Here is a 21,471-nt window from a genome sequence, read left to right as displayed (position 1 = left end):
CTTATTCCATTGTCATAGGGTTTAGTTTATCGTTCGTTTTTGTTTTTATTTATTGCACAACCATTTCCATTTTTCGAATGAGACTTCAGTTGATCAGTTCGTGCTCGGCCGCTGTCGTGAGTGGTCACGTGTCGCTTGTTAGCAGCCGTTCGCGTTTAAAAACAGCGTTTTTTTTATATTATTATTCTATTTATTTTATATTATTTGATTGAGTAAGATCACTTTATAATCACAGATTTTTATTGTATTATACTAGCTGACTCGGCAAATGTTGTCTTGCCGCTACACGCTATTTAAAAATAGGTATTGGGTGAAATGAAGAAGGTGAAAATTTAGGGTTGTATGTATTTTTCAACGCAAAACCATAATAAAATAAAAAATAAATAATTTATCTAAAAATTAAAAAAAAAATTAGGGGTGGACTACCCTTAACATTTAGGGGATGAAAAATAGATGTTGTTTGATTCTCAGACCTACCCAATATGCACACAAAATTTCATGAGAATCGGTCAAGCCGATTCGGAGGAGTTTAACTACAAACACCGCGTCACGAGAATTTTATATATTAGATTTTATTTCGCTAAAAGTACATAGGTAAATAGTTTCTATATGCTCTACCCTCTCGGACTTGAGTAAACCTAAAGGTGTACTTCTGTGACTGCTACTGGAACTCCGCGACATTTTGAACTAGATGTGCCAAGTTTGGATTCGTTTTTTAGTTTTGATGAGACTTTACCACCGGACATGATGTAATGACCTAAATGTGTACTTCGGAGACTGCTACTGGTACTCCTCGATGAGTAGAACTAGGTTTTATTAGTTATAAGACCTTACCTCCGAAATTGATGAAGTAATCTGAAAGTTTAAGTTGGTGAATGCTTCAATTAGAATATAAACTACTCTTTTGTCTTGTTTATAAATTTTAATAAAATATATTTGTGTAACTTTCATAGCTCAATTGTTGTTTTAGATGCCCAGAATTAAAAGATTTGGCCAAGTTCGTCGTCAACGACCTAATGCTTATAGGCGAAATATAGGAAAGAGCATAGAGGAAAAACGGTTAGTATATATAAATTAAAAGGTCACAATTATATTTGAGAACAATTATTGTCATAAGTTATTTCTTACAGAGATTCTGAAAGCATGCACACTCTTCGTGGTACATCAAAGTATCCAGAAAATAACCAAACGGGGTTTAGTACTTCCGATAAAAATATTTTGGACGTAAGTTATAATACATCTACGCTAAAGTACGCCTTTAGGTCACTTCATCTAGTCCGGAGGTAAGGTCTTGTCATAAATATCAAAACGAGCCCAAACTTGGCACACCTAGTTCTACACCTCAAAGAGTACCAGTAGCAGTCACTGAAGTACATCTTCAGGTCACTTCATGTAGTCCAGGGGTAGGGTTCTATCATAAATATCAAAGCAAGACAAGCTCAGCACTCCTAGCTCTACTCGTCAAGGAGTTCCAGTAGCAGTCACTCAAGTGTACCTTCGGGTTACTCCATCAAGTCGTAAGGTCTTATCATAACTATCAAAACGAGCACAAACCCCAAGTCTACTAGTGGAGGGCTTGCTTACAGTGCCTAATAAATTTGCAGTGACCGAAGTGGGTACCTATTGGTATATTTATAAATAAGTATTATTTACTAGAAACATAAAAAGTAGTATCGAATCAGTTCACATGACTACTATTCTCGCACCTAACCGTGCGTACTGCGTCGTTTGTGTGTGTGACTTGTGTAAATGTTCGATTCTATAACTATCAATTTTGTAAACGTGTCGTTCAATGTCTGCAATGCTTTTGTTGTCCCAAATAAATGTAATTTTTCTTTCTTTGTTTCATCGTTCAGCAATTCAACCCTGAAGCTTCATTAGTACCAAAGGAGGAAAATAAATCTCCCCAGAAAATAAAAGAAGAAGATGAGAACAGTTTTAGTTTCGAAGAACACGATGTGGAGTATGAACTTCGAAAGAAGCGTTCCAAGAACGAATCATCAATATACAGGGAGTCATCACTTGATGATAACATTGAGACTTATAACTCTAACCATTTGGAACTCTCGCAGTCTTTGCTTTTGACGTTTAATGAGAACGATCCCTTCAACAGTTATGACAGCAGACCAGACGTGTCAAAGAACTCAAAATATCTTGAGGATATTGTCAAATGTTTGTCAAATTTGACAAAAAACAACACGCAGCGTGATGATTGTTTTGACAGTTTCGGCAGGTATGTAGCAGTCATGTTGAGAAGTATGTCAAAACGACGGGCTTTGGAAGTGCAGCCAGAAATAGTTAAGTTACTGGTTTCTGGTAACATGGACAGCGGGGAGGGTCACGTCAATCAGTCAGACCAGTCAGACATTTAGTGAAATAAGGCTGTGACTAATTTCTTTCCATTTGTAATATTAAATTTAATTTATTTGTACCATATTTTTTATTTTACTCCAATCTTTAACATATCGGTTTTAACCTTTAAAACGTTTTTAATACTCGTTGTTCTTATGACGTCTGCGTAGTTTATTCCTTAGTGAGTTATCAATTCATGTAATAAAATTTTAAATAATTGTCTGTTTGTAAATCATATGAATAAACTGTTGATAAATTACTTTTTAAGATGCCTTAAATTAGACACATCATAGTATACTGTACATTATTTACTTAATTTATATTTTTGTATTATATTTTATAGACAATGGTATTAAAGTTTTAACATTAGACAACAAGTTTGAGCTGGATATCCTAATAGCACATTAAGTCACTTTGTAAAACCTCAGATACATGCCAAATATAGGGCTGCCATTTGTTAAACTGTCAAAGTTAGACCAATATTTTATTGAGGTACAGCAGCAAATAACTTAAAAAAATTACGCTTCAGCCTGTAATATCCCACTACTAGGCATAGGCCTCTTTCCCCATGTAGGAGAAGGATCAGAGCTTAATCCACCACGCTGCTCCAATGCGGGTTGGCGGATATATTCCCTACTATGAGTAACGATCGCAATCAGTTGTACATGATAACAACCGGGACCGATGGCTTAACGTGCTCTCCGAGGCACGGTGGGGAGACCCACAAGGACTGCACAAACACCCAGACCACGGCAAACACCTGTATGGCCAATACAAATGTTTGTAATGTGTGGGGAACGAACCCGCAACCGCCAGCGCAACTGGTACAATCCATAGCTGTAACCGTTGCGCCAACGAGGCGTAAAAAAATTAGGAGCAGCCCAATTGTGGAAGTTATCACAACCTTATAGATGATCACAGCCAAATAATGCTGCTTTCAAGTGTTCTGTTCCTGTGGTGAGTGAGCCAGAGTTATGGGGAAGCGTCGAGGACAAGGTCGGTATCGCGCTTGTACTACCCCTTCTGTTGCAAGCGCCCATAGCCGGTATCTGCTTAGCATCAGGCGGACCGACTACATATATTTTGAAGTAGAACTTCTTTACGAACGCTTGACTTAGGGAGTAAGTTAGTGAATGCGTGACGAGAGCGTTACGAAAAGTGTGATCGGGCGAGGCGAATGGAAGTTGAGAGAAATAAGTTACATGGAGCTAAAAAAGTTTTATTTCAGTCGTGTGGTCTAAAGCACACTCATTATTTTTATGAATCAATACAATTTGGTTTTTCTACTAACCAAATCATTAAAAATATATTGACCCTTCTTGGACGTCAATCTATAACCAAATCCGAGAAAATCTGTAGTAATGGCAACCCTTGCCAGGTCTGACTACGTGACTATCATCAGTGAAATCGGTGTGCGAGAGAGACAGAAGATTAGCTTGTATAATGATAGAAAGGGACAGAAGAAAGGGTTAAGGACCCGATCAGGTATTGACATTACCTGATGCAGATGAATAAAATTTGAACAATCGTACAGTATGTACATAAAAATTATATAAGAGAAGGAAATAGGATTAAATGAGTTTGTTTGTCTGTGGAGAACAAAATCTTTACGTAATTATGATAATATAGAAAACACATGGCTTATTTATTAGTAGTATGTATGATAACGTGTGGGTTTACTAGCGATAGTTTTCATGGAAAACAGGATAATGTGAGTTCATAATTTTTGAATAATGTATTGACAGTTTAAAAAAAAGTAACTGGTGGTATGCAAATATTGATAACTTTTTATTAATTACTAGCTGACCCCGCAAACGTTGTTTTGCCATATATTTTATTAACCTTCTCAATACTTTATATCTTAGGGGAATGAAAAATAGATGTTCGATTCTCAGACCTACCCGATGTGCACACATCATCAGAATCAGTCAAGCCGTTTCGAAGGAGTTTAACTACAAACACCGAATTTTATTTATTAGATTATTGTTATTTTTTTAATTATTTAAGTTTTAATTTTTATCAATTAGCTATTTTTTGTGAATTTATATTTTTTTACGTTCATTGAATGTGTCTAATATGCCTTAAGGCGAAATAAATATTTTCATTTCATTTCAATAATTTCAATTATTTCTTTATTTAAGAACGTTCGAAGACTATACGAATAACGAATTTTGGGATTTTGATTTCCAAATAACAAAGAGCAACACGGAGTTCACTCTTAATACCAGTACAACAATCTTATCGCAAATTATAATACAGTTCGTTCGATAATTATTTTTTTTTTAACAAAAACTTTTTGACTGATCCGCAGGTCAAATTGCGGGTTTTAGTTATACGTTATTTGGTTATGTAACGGAGTTGTTTGTTTCTCGTATGAGTAATGCTAAAGCGGTCGACCTTGATGTGAAATGTTTTATTGTCCACGTGTAAGGCCCCGCAGTTTTTTGGTATCTCAACTTATATTAAAACTATTGGATATCATACAAAATCTATCGAATTAAGAAATCCATTTCAAATATAATATTCCTAATTATGAGACACGAAAATAAGTGTATATAAAGTTCTTTTCAATTGCAATGATAAGCCATGCTATTTAAAATAATCTTATATTAATATTATAAAGCTGAAGAGTTTGTTTGTTTGCTTGAACGCTCTAATCTCAACAACTACCGTTCCGATTTGAAAAATTATTTCAGTGTTAGATAGCCGTTTTATCTAGAAAGGTTGTATACGCTATATAATATTTTAGTACCTCTCTTTTCCTTACATTAGCGTGGGTGAAACCGCGAGGCACATCTAGTAAAAATATAGTTTCATTTGCTCCCAAACGTAAAAAAATTGACTTCCCTTATATCGACAGGTAATAAAATAAGAAGTCAAATTCTTACGCATTATTAAGGAACATTCAAAAGTAAGGATAACTCAAAAAGCATTCGTCAGATCTATCAATTTTAAAGAAGACTATATGACAATCACCAATTTTCGAATAAAAATAACCCTAGTCATCGAATTCGGTACCCATAGTAGCCAGGTCTTAAGACTGTTTCAGTACAACAGCACACTATATAACATACAAATATTATTGCGAAATAATACATTAATACCATCATCGAATTAAACAAAAACAAACGCTCTGATGTGTTTTACGATTTGGTCCACTCAGATACCGTTCACTTACTATTTCCACTTACCGGCCATTACTGTCACTATATTATATACAGTCGATGAGACAAGTGACTGCATTTAGAAATCTAACGACACTCGTCAAAATGTAAATGCGATAAGTGCGTAAAAACTTCACAAACGCATCGAAATTATTGTTTTGACGACGGGTTGGCGCAGCGGTTACATAAGTCTTTTCTTTTTTTGAAATTTGTTGTTTTCAGAACAAGGTTTTTATGAAATATAACTGTGATTGCAAAGACATGGCAAGCACCAGCTTTCGATTAAAAAAAGAATTATTAAAATCGGTCCACCCAGTAAAAAGTTATGAGGTATATATAATACAACGTTGATCGGAGAAAAAATAGGCAAGGAAATACGCATTAACGACAACTCGATAAGTATGTGTCAGATCTGATTTTAATTTAAACCACGTGCCACGCACCAGCTTTCGCTAAAAAAACCGTCAAAAGTTCAGAGGTAAAATAAAAAAAATAATAAATCCGAATTAAGGAGGTAAAAAAACAACATATTGACGAGAAAAAATACGACATTATAGCCATGTTCGCCAGGTCATCTAGTATTATGCAATGCCTAAATCTGAAAGTGACTTTGTAACTCAGTAATACTGACTGCAAAAAGCAAATAGACTTGTTTTTGTGTATATAGGTACGCAATGTCTACTTGAATTACGAAACAATTTTACTTATTTTCTCACTAAAGAACTTACGTAAGAAATATTCACACGAACCCCAAAAATATGGAGAATACTTATTTTGGCTTGCTTCATTGCTTTATGTTTTTCCACTAAAAGTGAGGTCTACCATATTTCACCTTGTTTCCTAATTTTTATGTCAGGTATTCATTATATTTATTGCATTGCGTCGCATTCAGCCTTTATTAGGTATCCCACTGCTGGACAATTCTCTTTCTCCATGTTTGCGGAAGCATGCTACAGCGTCCCCGCGACCCCACCACATAGGCGTGCGACAGACTTTTTTTTTATCACTAGGTCGACAAACAAGCGTACGTCTCACCTGATGGTAAGCGATTACCGTAGCTTATAGACGCCTGCAACACCAGAAGCATCGCAAGCGCGTTGCTGACCCAATCCCCAAGCCCCCCCACGAGCTCTGGTCACCTTACTCACCAACAGGAACACAATACTGCTTGAAAACAGTATTATTTAGCTGTGGTCTTCTGTAAGGTCGAGGTTAGTACCTGTCGTGTAGGTTAGTGGGGTAGTCCCCAGTCGGGCTGCTCCATATTTTGAGCAGGAAATTCCTGCTGTGCCCTACCTCAGTTAACAGACTAAAGAAAGGCCTCTTTCTTCATGTAGGAGAAGACTGCGGGTTGGCGGATATGTTCCCTTCTGTGAGTAAGGATCGCTATCAGGTATTTATGATAAAAACCTAGACCGACGGCTAGGCACGATGGGAAGACACCCAAGGAGATACATCCAAACCGGGGAGAAATATTTTTACAAATACAAATATCCACCCCGAGTGGAAATAGAACCCTCAAACCGTTTCATTTTTAGTTGTAAATTTTTATACAAAGCTTAATATCACAATCTTTTGAACTTTGAAAATAAGACACAAGTATGTTACAATAAATGGCAAAATTATTTTGGAAAAGACGCAGTTTCTAAAGAGTACTCTAAAATATGCACTCTGTTATATTTTGAAATATATGTAAATTGTAGCTGCGCTAGTCCAAAACACGGATGATGTGACAGTATCTAGCAATGAAAATATATGCAATGCATGATAATAGTTCATTGTAGCGTCGATAAGATCGAGTTGTGTTAGCCCGAAATATCATGCGCGATCGTGTAGCGCTGCACGTACGCACGAGACCTAGATATAAGTCAGGGTTTGAGGAAAAATCTTACAAGAAGGAACTTTCCGTTAAATACGCCGAAAGTCTTGATTTAATTTAGTGTGTAAAATTATTAGTTATGTAACGTTTAATTGATTTTATATAAATGCTATTGTTTAGGTACTGTCATTTTTAATTATTAATTCAATTTTAATGGTTTTTCTTGAGTACTTTCAGCTCTACTTCTCGTACATACTCGTAAATATATATATTACATTGGGTTCTAATCATAACATTGTGCATTATTTGTCCAAAATTGGACTAAAAGTATTTTAGAATCAATATTAATTTCGTCTTAATTTTATTTAATATGCCATGAAAATATTTTTCGCTATTATTCACTCAAGAGAGTTCTAGTCACATCAGACAAACGAAATGTCAAAGTTGATCTATACAAAGCAATAAATAATCTATGCTATTTCATAACAAAGTAAATCGTGACGTCGAAAATGACTTCAAAACGAATTTAAGTAAACCATTAATCTTATCGCCATACGATTTGACCTCAGTATTAGCTCTAATACCATCCAAGATAATTTTCAATTCAAATAAGTCAAGATAATCTAAAGTAAATAAGATTAACATAGAGCAATAATATGCAACATTATTTATCAATAGGTAACAATAACACCAACTAATGACGTAGCCGAGCCTTTAATCGCGATACCTAGAGGTCATGTTTCACGAGCTAAACACATCCTGAGCATGGTAAATTGAACTTTAACAGTATAAGAATAAGAAATGCAAAAATCGCAAATTAAGTTTGCGATAAGTTGATAAACAGGCAACTGGAAGATACATTGCCAGAACGATAGAAACGAATCCTTATGTACATAGTCATAAGAACGAATAAAATTGCAAGAGTTTCATTGTTGGTAAATGTAACGCTTACAAATAATAAGATAGGAGTGTTGCAAAACTATCTTTATTTGTATCGCAGTAAGGAAGGAGCGAGAGATGTGAAAACAACTGAAAACATGTAAGTTCTTTATTTAGCAGTGGCGACAAATCGTCTGATGTATTAGATTACGGCATCTATGTCGCCGGGTAGTGGAGGATTTAGCTGATCAAGATATTAGATTTCCTGAATAACACGATTTGTCATGCATCTTTAAGTGGTTTGATAGTTTCTAGTGATAATTCTAAATATATATCGGATACTTTACTACTTTTAAATGTAGATCATGCTAGTTATAATTTCTGACGAAAGATGACAAAGGATAATTGTTAAAAGGACCAAATGGTGTTTATAGCATAACTAGCGACCCGCCCTGGCTTCGCAGGGGCGCAAAACTATCAGTACTCCTCTACTATATTATACATGTATTATACATATAAACCTTCCTCTGGAATCATTCTATGTACTAAAGGACACCGCATCTAATCTATGCATACAGATAGCGGGAATCGACTTTGTTTTATACTATGTAGTGATTCTGCAAATTAAAAATTTTCATTATTTTAGTTGATTGAAGCAAGCGTTTTATTTGTTACTAGCTGTGCCCGCGACTTCGTCCGCTTGGAATAGTGACTTAGGGCAGTATTTTTTGGATATATATTTGGGTTTATTTTTGGTTATAAACACCGTCGTTTGGGTATACTCGCTTACATGTTCAACGTGATTCTTTAAATTCGCATAACTTTTTTATTTATGAACCGATTGACATGAAACAATCTTTAAATGTTAAATGAAGCTTACCACAATATATTAATGAAAACCGCATCTTAATTGAATAAGCCGTTTCTGAGATTAGCGTGCACAAACATATTACATTTACATTTTTATTATACATAATATGTATTCTGTTACAATTTGTGATTTTTCAGATTAGGATATTTTTTTGCTCAATGCCTAGTCATCTTATCTTGAACAGTATAATGATGGCCTTGAAAGTTTTAAATTACGAATGTCGTAAACACTGCTCTGAATGTTAGAACATTTGCTTCCATTATTAATCCAAAATTCCTCGGAAAACCTTCAGAAAATTCAATTCCAAAACAATTCCCTAAGTACGCTTTTACTTGAAATGCTATTTCCGCACAAACAAATGCCGATTGCAAGTCACGTAGTGCGTATTTCCTTAATATGTTCAGTAATAAATATGTTACATAAGTGTGCTTAGAATAATTAATATTCAATCTCGTCCCGAAGTTACCGCAACTCTTTTCTTGTCCTGAAAATAATAGCTTGTTTTGATGACCCAGATATGGTTGAATGGGTTTGTGTTGAATGTTGTATTGGACTGTTTAGCTGGCGCTATTGGAAATAATTGTATTTTATATAGTCGAGAAGTAAATAATATATTATCGATTAAGTTTGTTTTCTTTGGACGTATACTGCTTAACACGAATAGATAAGTATCTCAAAAAGGCTATTCCCAGGTAAACAATATAAATATTTTGAATGGATCCAAAATAAAACAGCTTGTAAGTTCCATGCTAGACATAAGCTAATTCTTCTAAATTTTTCTATGTGCCGTGCCGGTCCATTACTTATTGATGGATAATTTCCCTATTAAAAGTAACACTATGATAACAATTGGGGTTGAATGCGTGAAGAATATGTAGGAAGGTTAACGATGTTCAAGACGTTATATGGCGGACCCAGAACTACAAATACCTAGTGAGCGAGTAGCTGATAAAATTTGGTTATTGGTTATTGTAACACATACCTACAAACCTGATTTTCATCGCCACAATTCGGATACCAGAATAGTCCTCTCTTCAAATTCAATGACAAATAAATTGAAAAAAAAACCATATATCTGGGACTGGGGAAGTAACTCGACCTTATTAAAGATCACAGCTAAATAATATTGCTTTCAAGCTGTGTTGTGTTCCTGTTATGATTAAGGTGGTCAGAGCTCCTGGGGGCTTTGAGGGTAGGGTTGCGATGCTTCTGGTTTTGCAGACGTCTTTAGACTATAGTAACCACTTACCAACAGTTGCCGCTTACAACACGCTTGTTTACCGACCTAGTTGTATAAAAAAAACTAAATATGCAATTAATGCCTGATCTTTAATACACTTAATCCGCAAAGCCAAAAGAAAGTATTACATGTCTGACAATTACATTGATCAAGTAGAAAGGTTTCACACGGTTTTACTTGCTAGCAAGCTATCGTAGTCATCTGAAACTAAGATGTGATACTAGACAGCGCTAAGAAAGTAATGCATCTTGCTTATAAGATTATATGTATTAGCAGATCTGTCGAGATAGCTTGAAATTAGTTTTGACGTGAGTACTACTAGGAAGGAAATATATGTATTGACTGAACTACTTGAGTGCAAAATTTTATGCACTTGTCATGATGAGATTCTTTCTCAATCCTTGTAACACCCATAAAAAGTACCTACAAAATTTAGTGTAAGCCTTGTTTTAATGGTAAAAATATTTTAGGATAATTAGTCTAACTATAAATCTTTGGCTGTATCTGTTGACTGTTATCTATAACGCGGGTATTAAGTTGCCTATCTAAGGAACATACGATCGTGTGTGTTTGTTTAAGAGATATAAAAAAAAAAGATATTTAAAAAGGCTTAGAAGCCGTTTTGTCTGATTTCAAAATAAGTATGCTTACTAAATATATTTTACTTTCAGTAATTCTATATGCATACTCGATATAAATACATTTTGCCGTAACGTGTGAAAATATTGTTAATGAAATTATTTTTTTCATCGCATCTGCATTATTGAGTATGTTAGACAGTAGGGCGTCGTGTTTGTAACATTATATGTTGATTGCACATAAAATAATAAAGTTATTATTATACTCCAATTATACACAATAATCACAACATAAGTGCCTTTGAAATATAACCCGTTCGAGTGAGCTATTACCATGCGAATAACTAGATTACACTTCATGACAAATAGCAGAGTAAAGTGACGCGAGGTGGCGTGATCAGACCGACTTGCTTCCACTGCACTTAGTTATTAACGACATAAATCAAGTAATTCATAAACATTGCTGCATTACTTTAAATATAAATTTTTCTCGAAAGAGAAAGACCAGAAATAGTCGATGTAGGTGTGAGGCGTTGATGCAGTTTTTACCTAATGATGGACTAAGTTTATATCATTAAATTTGTTTAGCTGGCAGTGTTGCATCTATCTCCATTGCCGAATTAGATATTAAATCAAATTTTAATCTTTTAAAAAAAAAATGAAATGTAAGACGAAGCAACAAAAAATCTATTTTCACTAAATCGGTGAGGGTTTATTGGTAGGAGTATAAATCGTGCAACGCGTCACGTAGACAGCTGTTCTACATGGGTGGAGTGATGGTTGCAAAAAAAAATTAAGGAAAATTGCAACGAATGGAGTGCGTGCCGGGGTAATTGTGCGTGACATTCGCCCGAGTGTTAATATCTCATTTATTGAGATTTTTTTTCCTCTCGTACGATTATATCAACTGCCATTATTCTACGAAACGCAACGCACGATAAGAAATAAATTATATTTAATTTCAGCGTTTAATAATAATTAAACAGTTTTATATACACGTGCATGGTTGAATGTTTCAACTCAATTTTAATATATATTTTAAAGAATACAGTAATATGTAACTTTGTGTTCAGTCTTTGTGTTTCATTTCTCGCACTCGTCGCCAATGATGAGGGGGTTCTCGTCCACGTTTGATATGACTACCGCGTACTGTCCAGAATTGTATTTTTTCATCTCCTGTTCAAACAGTATATTATTAATAGCTTGCTTTATCATGGAACGTGTTCTTTCATCGTGCTTCCTCAGAGACATCGCTATGTATTCGCCGAATGTGTCACATTCGTCTTTTTTCTTATATATTTCGGAGCGCTTATATAACTTTCTTTCTAATAATTTGTTTCTTTCAGCCAGCGATTCAGTTCTATCTTTAACTATTCTCCGCTTAACCACTCGTGTGAGGCGAGGTTTGGAACAAATGTACTTCGTTTTCGGCGGAGTTCTCTCGATATCAGGTTCCTCTTTTATCATGATATGCACTGGACTCTCATTGCAATTGTCTTCGTACTCTTCAGCTGAATGATCTGCTTCTTGTTCCTCTGCAACTTCCTTCTTTTTACGCTTCTTGACCTAGAACAATGGAAAAAAGATATGTATTTTTGAGGACACTAAAATTAAGTAAGTCTTTAAAATCTCGTTGACCCAAAAAGCGGTCTCTTACTCTCAATGATAAAATACGATAATACCATACTATGTTATTACAATTGGCATTTAAAACAAATATTGATTTTATTTAAATCGAAGACGTTAAATCTAAATTGTGGTAACAAGGTAGGCTTTAGTCGGCCTTATAGTTACGGTAGTAAAGACTAAAGTTGTAAAAATGGTGAAAACAGTAATTATTATGCGGAATGTAATCGAGGTCACTCCTTATCACCTCCGAATTGAAAAACAATCGAACATAAGCACATAGAAACACGTTTTGTGTGTCAGGGTCAACAAATTATAGCCAAAATGTTCAAGTTGGATTATTTGAATATTGGACAGAAAGTTGTATAAATGATAACGCTCTCGTGTGAAACGATAAGCAACCATCTCGGAGAAACAAATTCTTAGTATTTTGCTGTAACGTGTCACACTTATCTCAACTTTTTGACAAATTAGTATTTTAACGAAAACATCTATGCCTGATAACAGACATTTTAAACAGGAAATAAGCACTTCAAAAGATAGACAAAAAGGTTATAATTAATGCAAATAACTTGATACAGACGATATCAATACAGGAATCTGACAGATAGGCATAACTTAATCTGAAATAATAATTCAAGGCTTTGTTTCGAATTTGACTATAATTGATTGTAATTTTTCATTTATCGGTTATACCGTCTAAACTAAACTAAAAAAGACTGGAGTTATTGGTACAGAGCTAAATTTCCAAAAATATGGTAACAGAATATTGATTTTTCAAATATTCTAAATTCTAATTTTTTCCAATAATAATGGAATAATATTTCTGTATAAATTTAAGGTTACTTATTTTTCAATCTATAATACAATTATTAATTAATAATATATATTTTTGAATATCATATCAAAAATTGACCGCTCCAGCGGGGTTCGAACCCGCGTCTCCGACTTTCCGTGTCGGCGCTCTAGCCAATTAAGCTATGGAACGATGCACCCGCTCGAGCGAAATTTTCGATATGATGATTTTTATATTCGGTTTAAGCGAACCGTGGCGCCGTCTATAGTGAGCTCTTTACAGAAGCCCGTAGCTATTCAAAGTTTCATATTACAATGATAATCTTTGACAGGAGACGACACCGTGCTATTTTTAATATCTAAGATTTTATTTTTGTGTTACCCACATTAGGAATTCTAAACATTTTTGAATATCATATCAAAAATTGACCGCTCCAGCGGGGTTCGAACCCGCGTCTCCGACTTTCCGTGTCGGCGCTCTAGCCAATTAAGCTATGGAACGATGCACCCGCTCGAGCGAAATTTTCGATATGATGATTTTTATATTCGGTTTAAGCGAACCGTGGCGCCGTCTATAGTGAGCTCTTTACAGAAGCCCGTAACTATTCAAAGTTTCATATTACAATGAAAATCTTTGACAGGAGACGACACCGTGCTATTTTTAATATCTAAGATTTTATTTTTGTGTTACCCACATTAGGAATTCTAAACATTTTTGAATATCATATCAAAAATTGACCGCTCCAGCGGGGTTCGAACCGGGTTTCGCTTCGGGGTTCGCTTAAACCGAATATAAAAATCATCATATCGAAAATTTCGCTCGAGCGGGTGCATCGTTCCATAGCTTAATTGGCTAGAGCGCCGACACGGAAAGTCGGAGACGCGGGTTCGAACCCCGCTGGAGCGGTCAATTTTTGATATGATATTCAAAAAAGTTTAGAATTCCTAATGTGGGTAACACAAAAATAAAATCTTAGATATTAATAATATATAATTAATTTTCAATCACTACTACAATTTCTGGCGCGAACTTGGGGAGGCCTATGTCCAGCAGTGGACTGCAATAAGCTAAACTGACTGACTGGCTACAGTATTTTTATCAACCAATCTGGATGTGATCATCATCATACTGTATTTGTTGTTACTGATTGTTGATCTGTTGTTTACTGATTTGTTGTTTTTTTTTGTTTGACCTAAGTAGTAGGGTTAATTTTTTTTTATATATTACTTATTGATATGAATAATGCTGCATGAGATAAAAAACGATCGATGTCTATGTCTAAGCTTGAAGCCGATTACGCAAAGTTTTTTAATGCTATTAACTGCAATGCGAATAAGCGCTTGCATTAAACGCGACTCTGTTACAAATGCACTAACAAGTACAAGTAGCAGTTCTAAAAGTGCTTAAGCTAAAGATATATAAAATACTAGTTATATCTCGTGGTTTCCCTGGTAACTAATTTATTTGGTAAAGCTTTAGATTAGGTAAAACCGAATTTCGGGACCGTGGGGGGATGGGGGGGAGAGGGTGGGGTACGCTACCCCTGGTACCACTTTCACACCTCGGAACCCCATGGTTATGGAGATATCCATGGTTAAAGTTTTGAGGTTAGAAGAAGAATTTCGAAAGTTAGAGGAACGCTTGGCTCCGGCGCTGCGGGAAGTGCAGCCCTTCCGCCCTTGCGTGCGAAAGCACGCTCACTCATGCTCCGTTCCGCAGCGGAGGCTGGTCGCCGAAGGCGACCAGCCTCAGCCGCTCCTCTACGCATTCGTTCGCGCGCTTTCGCACGGCGGGCGAGGGCTGCCCTCCCTCCGCGCCTCCGCGGCACAAAAAAAACACTCTAGGGGTAGGACAGACCAAGACCACGTGGACAGTGGGGTGCTCCGATTCGGTTTTGGGTATTTTTCGAATTTCTAAACCTATATTCTAGCACGCAATGTTACTAATTTTATTAGAATATTATGTCTGACGCGTTATTTTGTTTAAAAGTGTCGATTTGTCACACAATGCAAACAGTACGAGCTCAAAGGTATTATAATAGCTTTAAATTCTTCTTCTAACCTCAAAACCTTTAACCATGGATATCTCCATAACCATGGGGTTTTGAGGTGTGACAGTGTTACCTTGTATAGATTCCCGTACACCCTCCACACCCAAAAACCCCATAATTCGGTTTTTCTAATTCGGTTTTACCTAATCTAGATCTTAGCCCCATCGATATCTCCATAACCATGGGGTTCCGAGGTGTGATAGTGGTACCAGGGGTAGTGTTCCCCACCCTCCCCACCCCCATCCCCCCACGGTCCCAAAATTCGGTTTTACCTAATCTAGATCTTAGCCATTTATTTAAACTTACTTCAAACTAGCTGTGCCCGCGACTTCGTCCTCGTACAATTTAATAAAATAATTATTGTTTAGTCCGAAGAGTTATAAATTAAAAAAAATCTAAAATAAAAGTAGCCTAAGTTACTCCTTATTACCTCGGCTATCTTCCAGTGAAAGTCCCGTCAAAATCGCCCCAGTCGTTTTAGAGGTTAGCCGGAACAAACAGACAGACAGACAACAATTATAAAAAAATGTTATTTTGCTATATGCAGCGTGTATACGTATGCGTATACGCGTGTGTACATATGAATTTAGTTAAAGCGGTTATTTTAATATTACAAACAGACATTTCAATTTTATTTATTTGTATAGATATGGGAATGTCGGGATAAAAAGTAGGTTACCTATCATTTTGCACTGTAAGCTATTTACCTAGGTCCTAGGGCGGTGTATATATGCTTATCATGAGTGGTAGAGATCGAATCCGATACCACCTACACTGGAGCTAAAGCTATGATCCCTGCACCAGCGCGATGTCAGTGTCTTATAATTTCTAATATCTATGATTTTATTTTTCTACTTATCTACGATACTACGATCTAGCGGGTACATCGTTCCATAGCTTGATTGGCTAGAGCGCCGACACGGTCAGTCGGAGACGCGGGTTCGATCCCCGCTGGAGCGGTCAATTTTTGATATGATATTCAAAAATGTTTATAATTTCTAATTGTGCACGTATATATTATCTTTGATGTTCATAATTTAAACTATTGAATCCGTAACGGTCTTTTAGTAACTTACTCTTTAGAAATCAACAATGTCCTTCTAAAAAATAGACTTTCAAACATAAACATTTATAACATTATGTCAAAATGCTGGCTATAAAAGTCAACGCAAGTGAAACTACCAGGTATAACTGGTTCATAATTCTATATCATTAACTAACAAGCTAAAACAAGACGAATTACCGTAGGCACGCTAACAGTCAAATCCTCGCTGCCGATGTGATTGGGCAGGAAGCTCAAATAGTTGTAAAGGAACCAACTCGATCGACCTCCCAACCGGACTTTTGATTTCTCTCGCCTATGAGATGCGAAGATCGAGTTAAATTTCTTCCGTAAATCTCCTATTTCACACTCGAATATTTCAGCAAGTTCGCACCAAGCTTCATATTTAGCCGTCTGAACTCTGTACATGTCATGATTCGGGTCCCACAACATCGGCCGATTTTTGTATTCATTGACCAACGTCAGCACTTGATCGTTTGTCCATTCTATTTCAGTCATTGTTCTATGTTCTGAAAACGTTTTCTTAATATATTACAATACAATACAATAGACGTTGAAACAACAATCCAACGCTATTGCAGAATCGTTATAAATCAAAATGTATTATCAATAAAAACCTATTTTGTAAACAAATTATCAACATGTCAATGACACGAACGCCTTCGCATTTTCGTAATGTAGACTATAATCCGGCCAAATTTCTTCGGCCGTACTTACGCAATCGCGCTTCGATTGTCACCAATCTCTTTAATTTGGTCGCGTTATATCTTGAAGCGTTCGCGCTTTTATATTTACGAAGAAACGGATCGAACGTGAATTCGCGCACGTTCGTTCGAGCAGTGCCCGAATGGCGACTGCGTTTCGGGGAGCGTCTGCGTGCTCGGGTTGGTTCGGTCTCGTTCGTTCTCGTTCGGTCTCGCTCGCTCGGAGTAAAGGGCCGTAACATATTTGAACTGTGATCGTGAGTGTGCGATATTGCATCTACATTAGCGAAAGCGAACGATCGCGTAGCAACAATTTGGTTAGCGTTTCATATTCAATCTAATATTTAACAGAAGTACACATCGCGTAGGTTAGGTTAGTTTGTAGGTTTTAGTTTATGTTTCAGTCTTAATAAAACAAAACTATTTGTTTAGTTTTATTTCTAATTCCTCTGACCTGTCGCCATTACGCGTCATTGTAAACGACGAACAATGAACATAGGGAGTTATCCGTACGCGAGTGACTCACGAACTTTTTAAAATGAATTTTAAATAATTACATATTATCGTATATTATACGTATTGTATTTTAATTGATAATTATGTATTTTACGATTAAGTTAAACTATATAGCTTAAATGTATAAGTTAGTTCAATTATTTTAACGATATTATTCTACAATTACAGTTTTGTGTCATCAATAATATCTAACAAAATCCAAGTGGCTACCCGAAAGGTACAAATATTATTCCGAATCGATCAATACTTGACCCGTAAGACTTCAGTAGTTTAGTCCCTGAAGGGCGATTGAATGGCCCTCAGAGGCTCAAAGCTCAATGAGGGAGCGCCTTCGGCAGGGACGACCAAATTAAACCTTGCGAGTATTTTGTTTTACGGTGGAAGATTTTAATTATTCGGAGTTACGTGGATGGGGTGACAGCTTTATGATTTGTGTGTCTTTTAATAGCTAATAAATATCAGTTTGTCTTGACTCATCAGCTTAATTAATCTTCGTAAAAAGTAAGTATATACAATTATTGTTTTAATAGAATTTGTTGCTGATGAATAGAAATTGAAAAAAAAATCTTTATGGATCGACGAATCCGTTAGTCGTCCAGTCAAATACACAATGTTAGTGTCATTTTTTTAAAATATAATTTAAGTATTAAATGAATCTGACATTCATTAATGTTTTTTATTCCTCAGTTCCGTTATGTCATTTATTGTCATTATCGCTACACGTCAATTTGTCATTTTAAGTTGTCATTATGAATTTATTGAATTATTTTTTAGATAACATCTTTAGGTAATTAATTATGTATACAAATAACAATAAAGCTTAAGTGTTGCGTTTTCAGTTCAATTTGACTAAATTATATGCAACCCCTTGGTAAAAAGAGGGTTGGCAGATGTGACGTTTGTATTTGAGTCTTTATATTTCTGTGTGTATACATATAATTGTGGTATTGCTGCTTCCAAAGTATTTTAACCAACTTGAAACAAAGAAGGAGGTTTTCTATTTGATTGTATTTTACTGATTAAGATCTGATTTGTTTTTAGCCGGCTTAAAAATAAAGTCGGTTCAAAGGTTACTTGAAGATATTCATCACGTCTTTAGGTTTTTTCTTATATTCTGCTTAAACATACATCAGATTTGTTTTTAAACGTGATTCCTTATGACATTACCATTTAACACCGCATAGGTACAAGATGAATATCGAAGACAATAATTATCGTTTAAAAATAACCAGTCCAGCTGGCTATGATGGATAATATTTAAGCTTATACATAATTTACCTAATATCTAAGTTATAACTTGGTCTATTAATGGTCTCTAACTTAATAAATATCAACATCTAGCAATCACCATTGTTTAAAACAAAAACACAAACACACTTCAAAGAAACATCATAATTAAGGGGATAAGAAGCGAATCATTAAAACTTTCCCTGCTTACACCCCCTCTAAGAATTTTTACTTGTTACCTTAGAAAATATTGAACTTTTTGTTTGATGACCCTTTACAGTAAAATCAATGTTTATACAGGCTATAATATTAAAACTTTAAATAGTTATCTGTTTCAATTAGCGAAATTAATTAAGTTTATTTTACTTTATCTGTCGTTAGTAACTATCTGTAATATAGTATAACCACCAACGATTACTGGAAACAGTTGATATTTATGACTGATAGATGACTTATTTATTATTATTGTTGTTATTTATTATTTAAGCACTATCAAAAGTGATAAATCCTGAATTATTTTTATTATCCCTACACACGCATTGTTTGTCTATTTGAATACAAACTTTGAAAGTAAAAGTTTTTTATTGTAAAAGCTGGAGGGATAACAACAAAAATCAATGTGCCCTTTCTGTATGTGTGTGTGTGATATACAAAATTTAACGAAACACCCTCGGTAGTAAAGAGAGAGACTTCAACACTTATTACCAATATCAGACCCCATACGTTTAGGGGATCAATTTTCATCGATGGTGTTCGTAAAAAATGAGGAAGCGGTCGACGACTAACTTTGAAAACGCTGTATAGGAATTTTGTAATATGAAGACCGTCTTAAATTTACATCGATAAGTAATACATTGTATGTACAATTGAAAAATGAAATGTACAACTATAAAGTGTTACCACATGACAAGCACCACCACTGAAATACAGGAAGAATCACCAAAAACCATGCACACAGTAGTTATGAGATAAAACACGTAAAAAAAAAAAAAAAAAAAAAAACGTCAAATTGAGTGCCTGCATTTGATGAGAAAACTAACACCGTCCATTGTACTCGAATTTTACACTTTGTAATCATATTTATAAATCTCTCGTGTTTATATTTTATGTGATAATATTTTTGTGATGTATAATAAAGAGCAGATAAGTAAACAAATACATTTTTATTATATTTAAAATAGTTTTATAGTTAATAAGAAATTTGTTAGATGTTAAAAATAGTTCATATTTAAATAAATAAATAAATAAATAAATATCTACACAACACACACACGGTCGTCTGTTCCTAAAGTAAGCAACTTAATGCTTGTGTTATAGGTAACAGCCGACTGGTATATAGCTACATATTTTTTTTTTCGATAAACATACTTATAAATAATACATATATAAATATATAAATAAATATTTATATTACACCCAGACTCGGGGTGGGAATCGAACCCACAACCCTCGGAGCAGAAAGCAGGGTCACTACAAACTGCGCCAACGGGCTAGTCATCAGCTATATTTAAATCGCAATATACGAAATATTCACCACTATAGTTCTATAGACAAAAAAAAAAATTATATATCTATCCTTTTAGCTACATACGATATTCACCAGTTAACTCAATTTATAGCGTGAAAGCGGAAATCGCTTGAGCAAGATAAGCGAATTCCGCGTTACTTACGAACAGAATTCGTATAATAACGCACGTCTTGACGTTGCAAAATTTTTTTGAACAAAAACGCGTATAGAAATCGTAGATAAAAAAATTTCAGTCTAAAATTGTAATATATTAATGAATTTAAAAAACAAGCAATCTCATTTAACTACATACTTTGTGTTTCATGATTCTTATTTTGGTGGTTTTAATATAATAATTAATTATTTTAATTAATAAACGCTTCACACTCAACTCAGTAGGATTTTTTCCTGTGTCGGGGTCCGGAAACACATACAATACACAAACACAACGCCCAGACCACGACTAACATCTATATGGTCGATAGAAATGTCTCTCTATAATAAATTGTGTGTTCTCGAACAAAAAACCGACCTCAATGTAAGGACAAGTATATATGCGTCACAATGGATAACTCAAAGTACTCCTCGGATCTCGCTTAAATTTGAATGGGATATATATCAAAATCGGTACACCCAGAAAATTTTATGATTACAAATAAAAAACCTCCACTTTTAAAGTGAGGTAAAAAATAGAGCCTGGAACAATTTAAACTACCGCAGTAAGTCTTCAAAAAAGTGTACACTCAGTAATCAGATGACAATTAACGATAGTTGTTCCACTAAAAATATACCGACGTCGCTGAAGTTTCCAAACAAACACAGAGACATCGTAGGTAACATCTCAGATGTCGCCGTCATTGTCTAAAACTGTCGTAACTTAAAAACAATCCTCAGCGAGGGGCGCATACCTTTTGTTTATTTAGTGATGGGACTTTTAACAATATATCGATATATTTTACGAAGTTTTTTAAAATTCAGTCAATTAAGTGAAAAATACAGCTATAAAGAATATTGCTACAAAGTCGCGATATGTTTCTGTGGTCCGGAAGGTAGCCAGAGCTCCTTTGGAAGTTGGAGGC

The 21,471-nt window shown here is 35.1% G+C and overlaps 2 protein-coding genes across 2 annotated transcripts; one reads left to right on the top strand and one right to left on the bottom strand.

The window, feature by feature from the left end:
• Positions 1 to 956: 956 nt before the first annotated feature.
• On the top strand, positions 957 to 2,431 carry LOC123660508. The gene is made up of 3 exons (XM_045595569.1): positions 957 to 1,059; positions 1,131 to 1,224; positions 1,857 to 2,431. The coding sequence occupies exons 1-3, from the start codon at positions 971 to 973 to the stop codon at positions 2,370 to 2,372; spliced, it is 699 nt and encodes a 232-aa protein (XP_045451525.1). The 5' UTR covers positions 957 to 970; the 3' UTR covers positions 2,373 to 2,431.
• A 9,426-nt stretch (positions 2,432 to 11,857) lies between these two features.
• LOC123660395 lies at positions 11,858 to 17,052 on the bottom strand. The gene is made up of 2 exons (XM_045595484.1): positions 16,619 to 17,052; positions 11,858 to 12,469 (listed from the first exon to the last, which is right to left on the bottom strand). The coding sequence occupies exons 1-2, from the start codon at positions 16,934 to 16,936 to the stop codon at positions 11,987 to 11,989; spliced, it is 801 nt and encodes a 266-aa protein (XP_045451440.1). The 5' UTR covers positions 16,937 to 17,052; the 3' UTR covers positions 11,858 to 11,986.
• Between the last annotated feature and the right edge of the window lie 4,419 nt (positions 17,053 to 21,471).

This window comes from Melitaea cinxia, chromosome 15 (genome assembly GCF_905220565.1).
Source record: "Melitaea cinxia chromosome 15, ilMelCinx1.1, whole genome shotgun sequence".
NCBI lineage: Eukaryota > Metazoa > Arthropoda > Insecta > Lepidoptera > Nymphalidae > Melitaea > Melitaea cinxia.
Note: the sequence above shows the minus strand (reverse complement) of the source record. Positions and strands in the feature narration are given on the sequence as shown.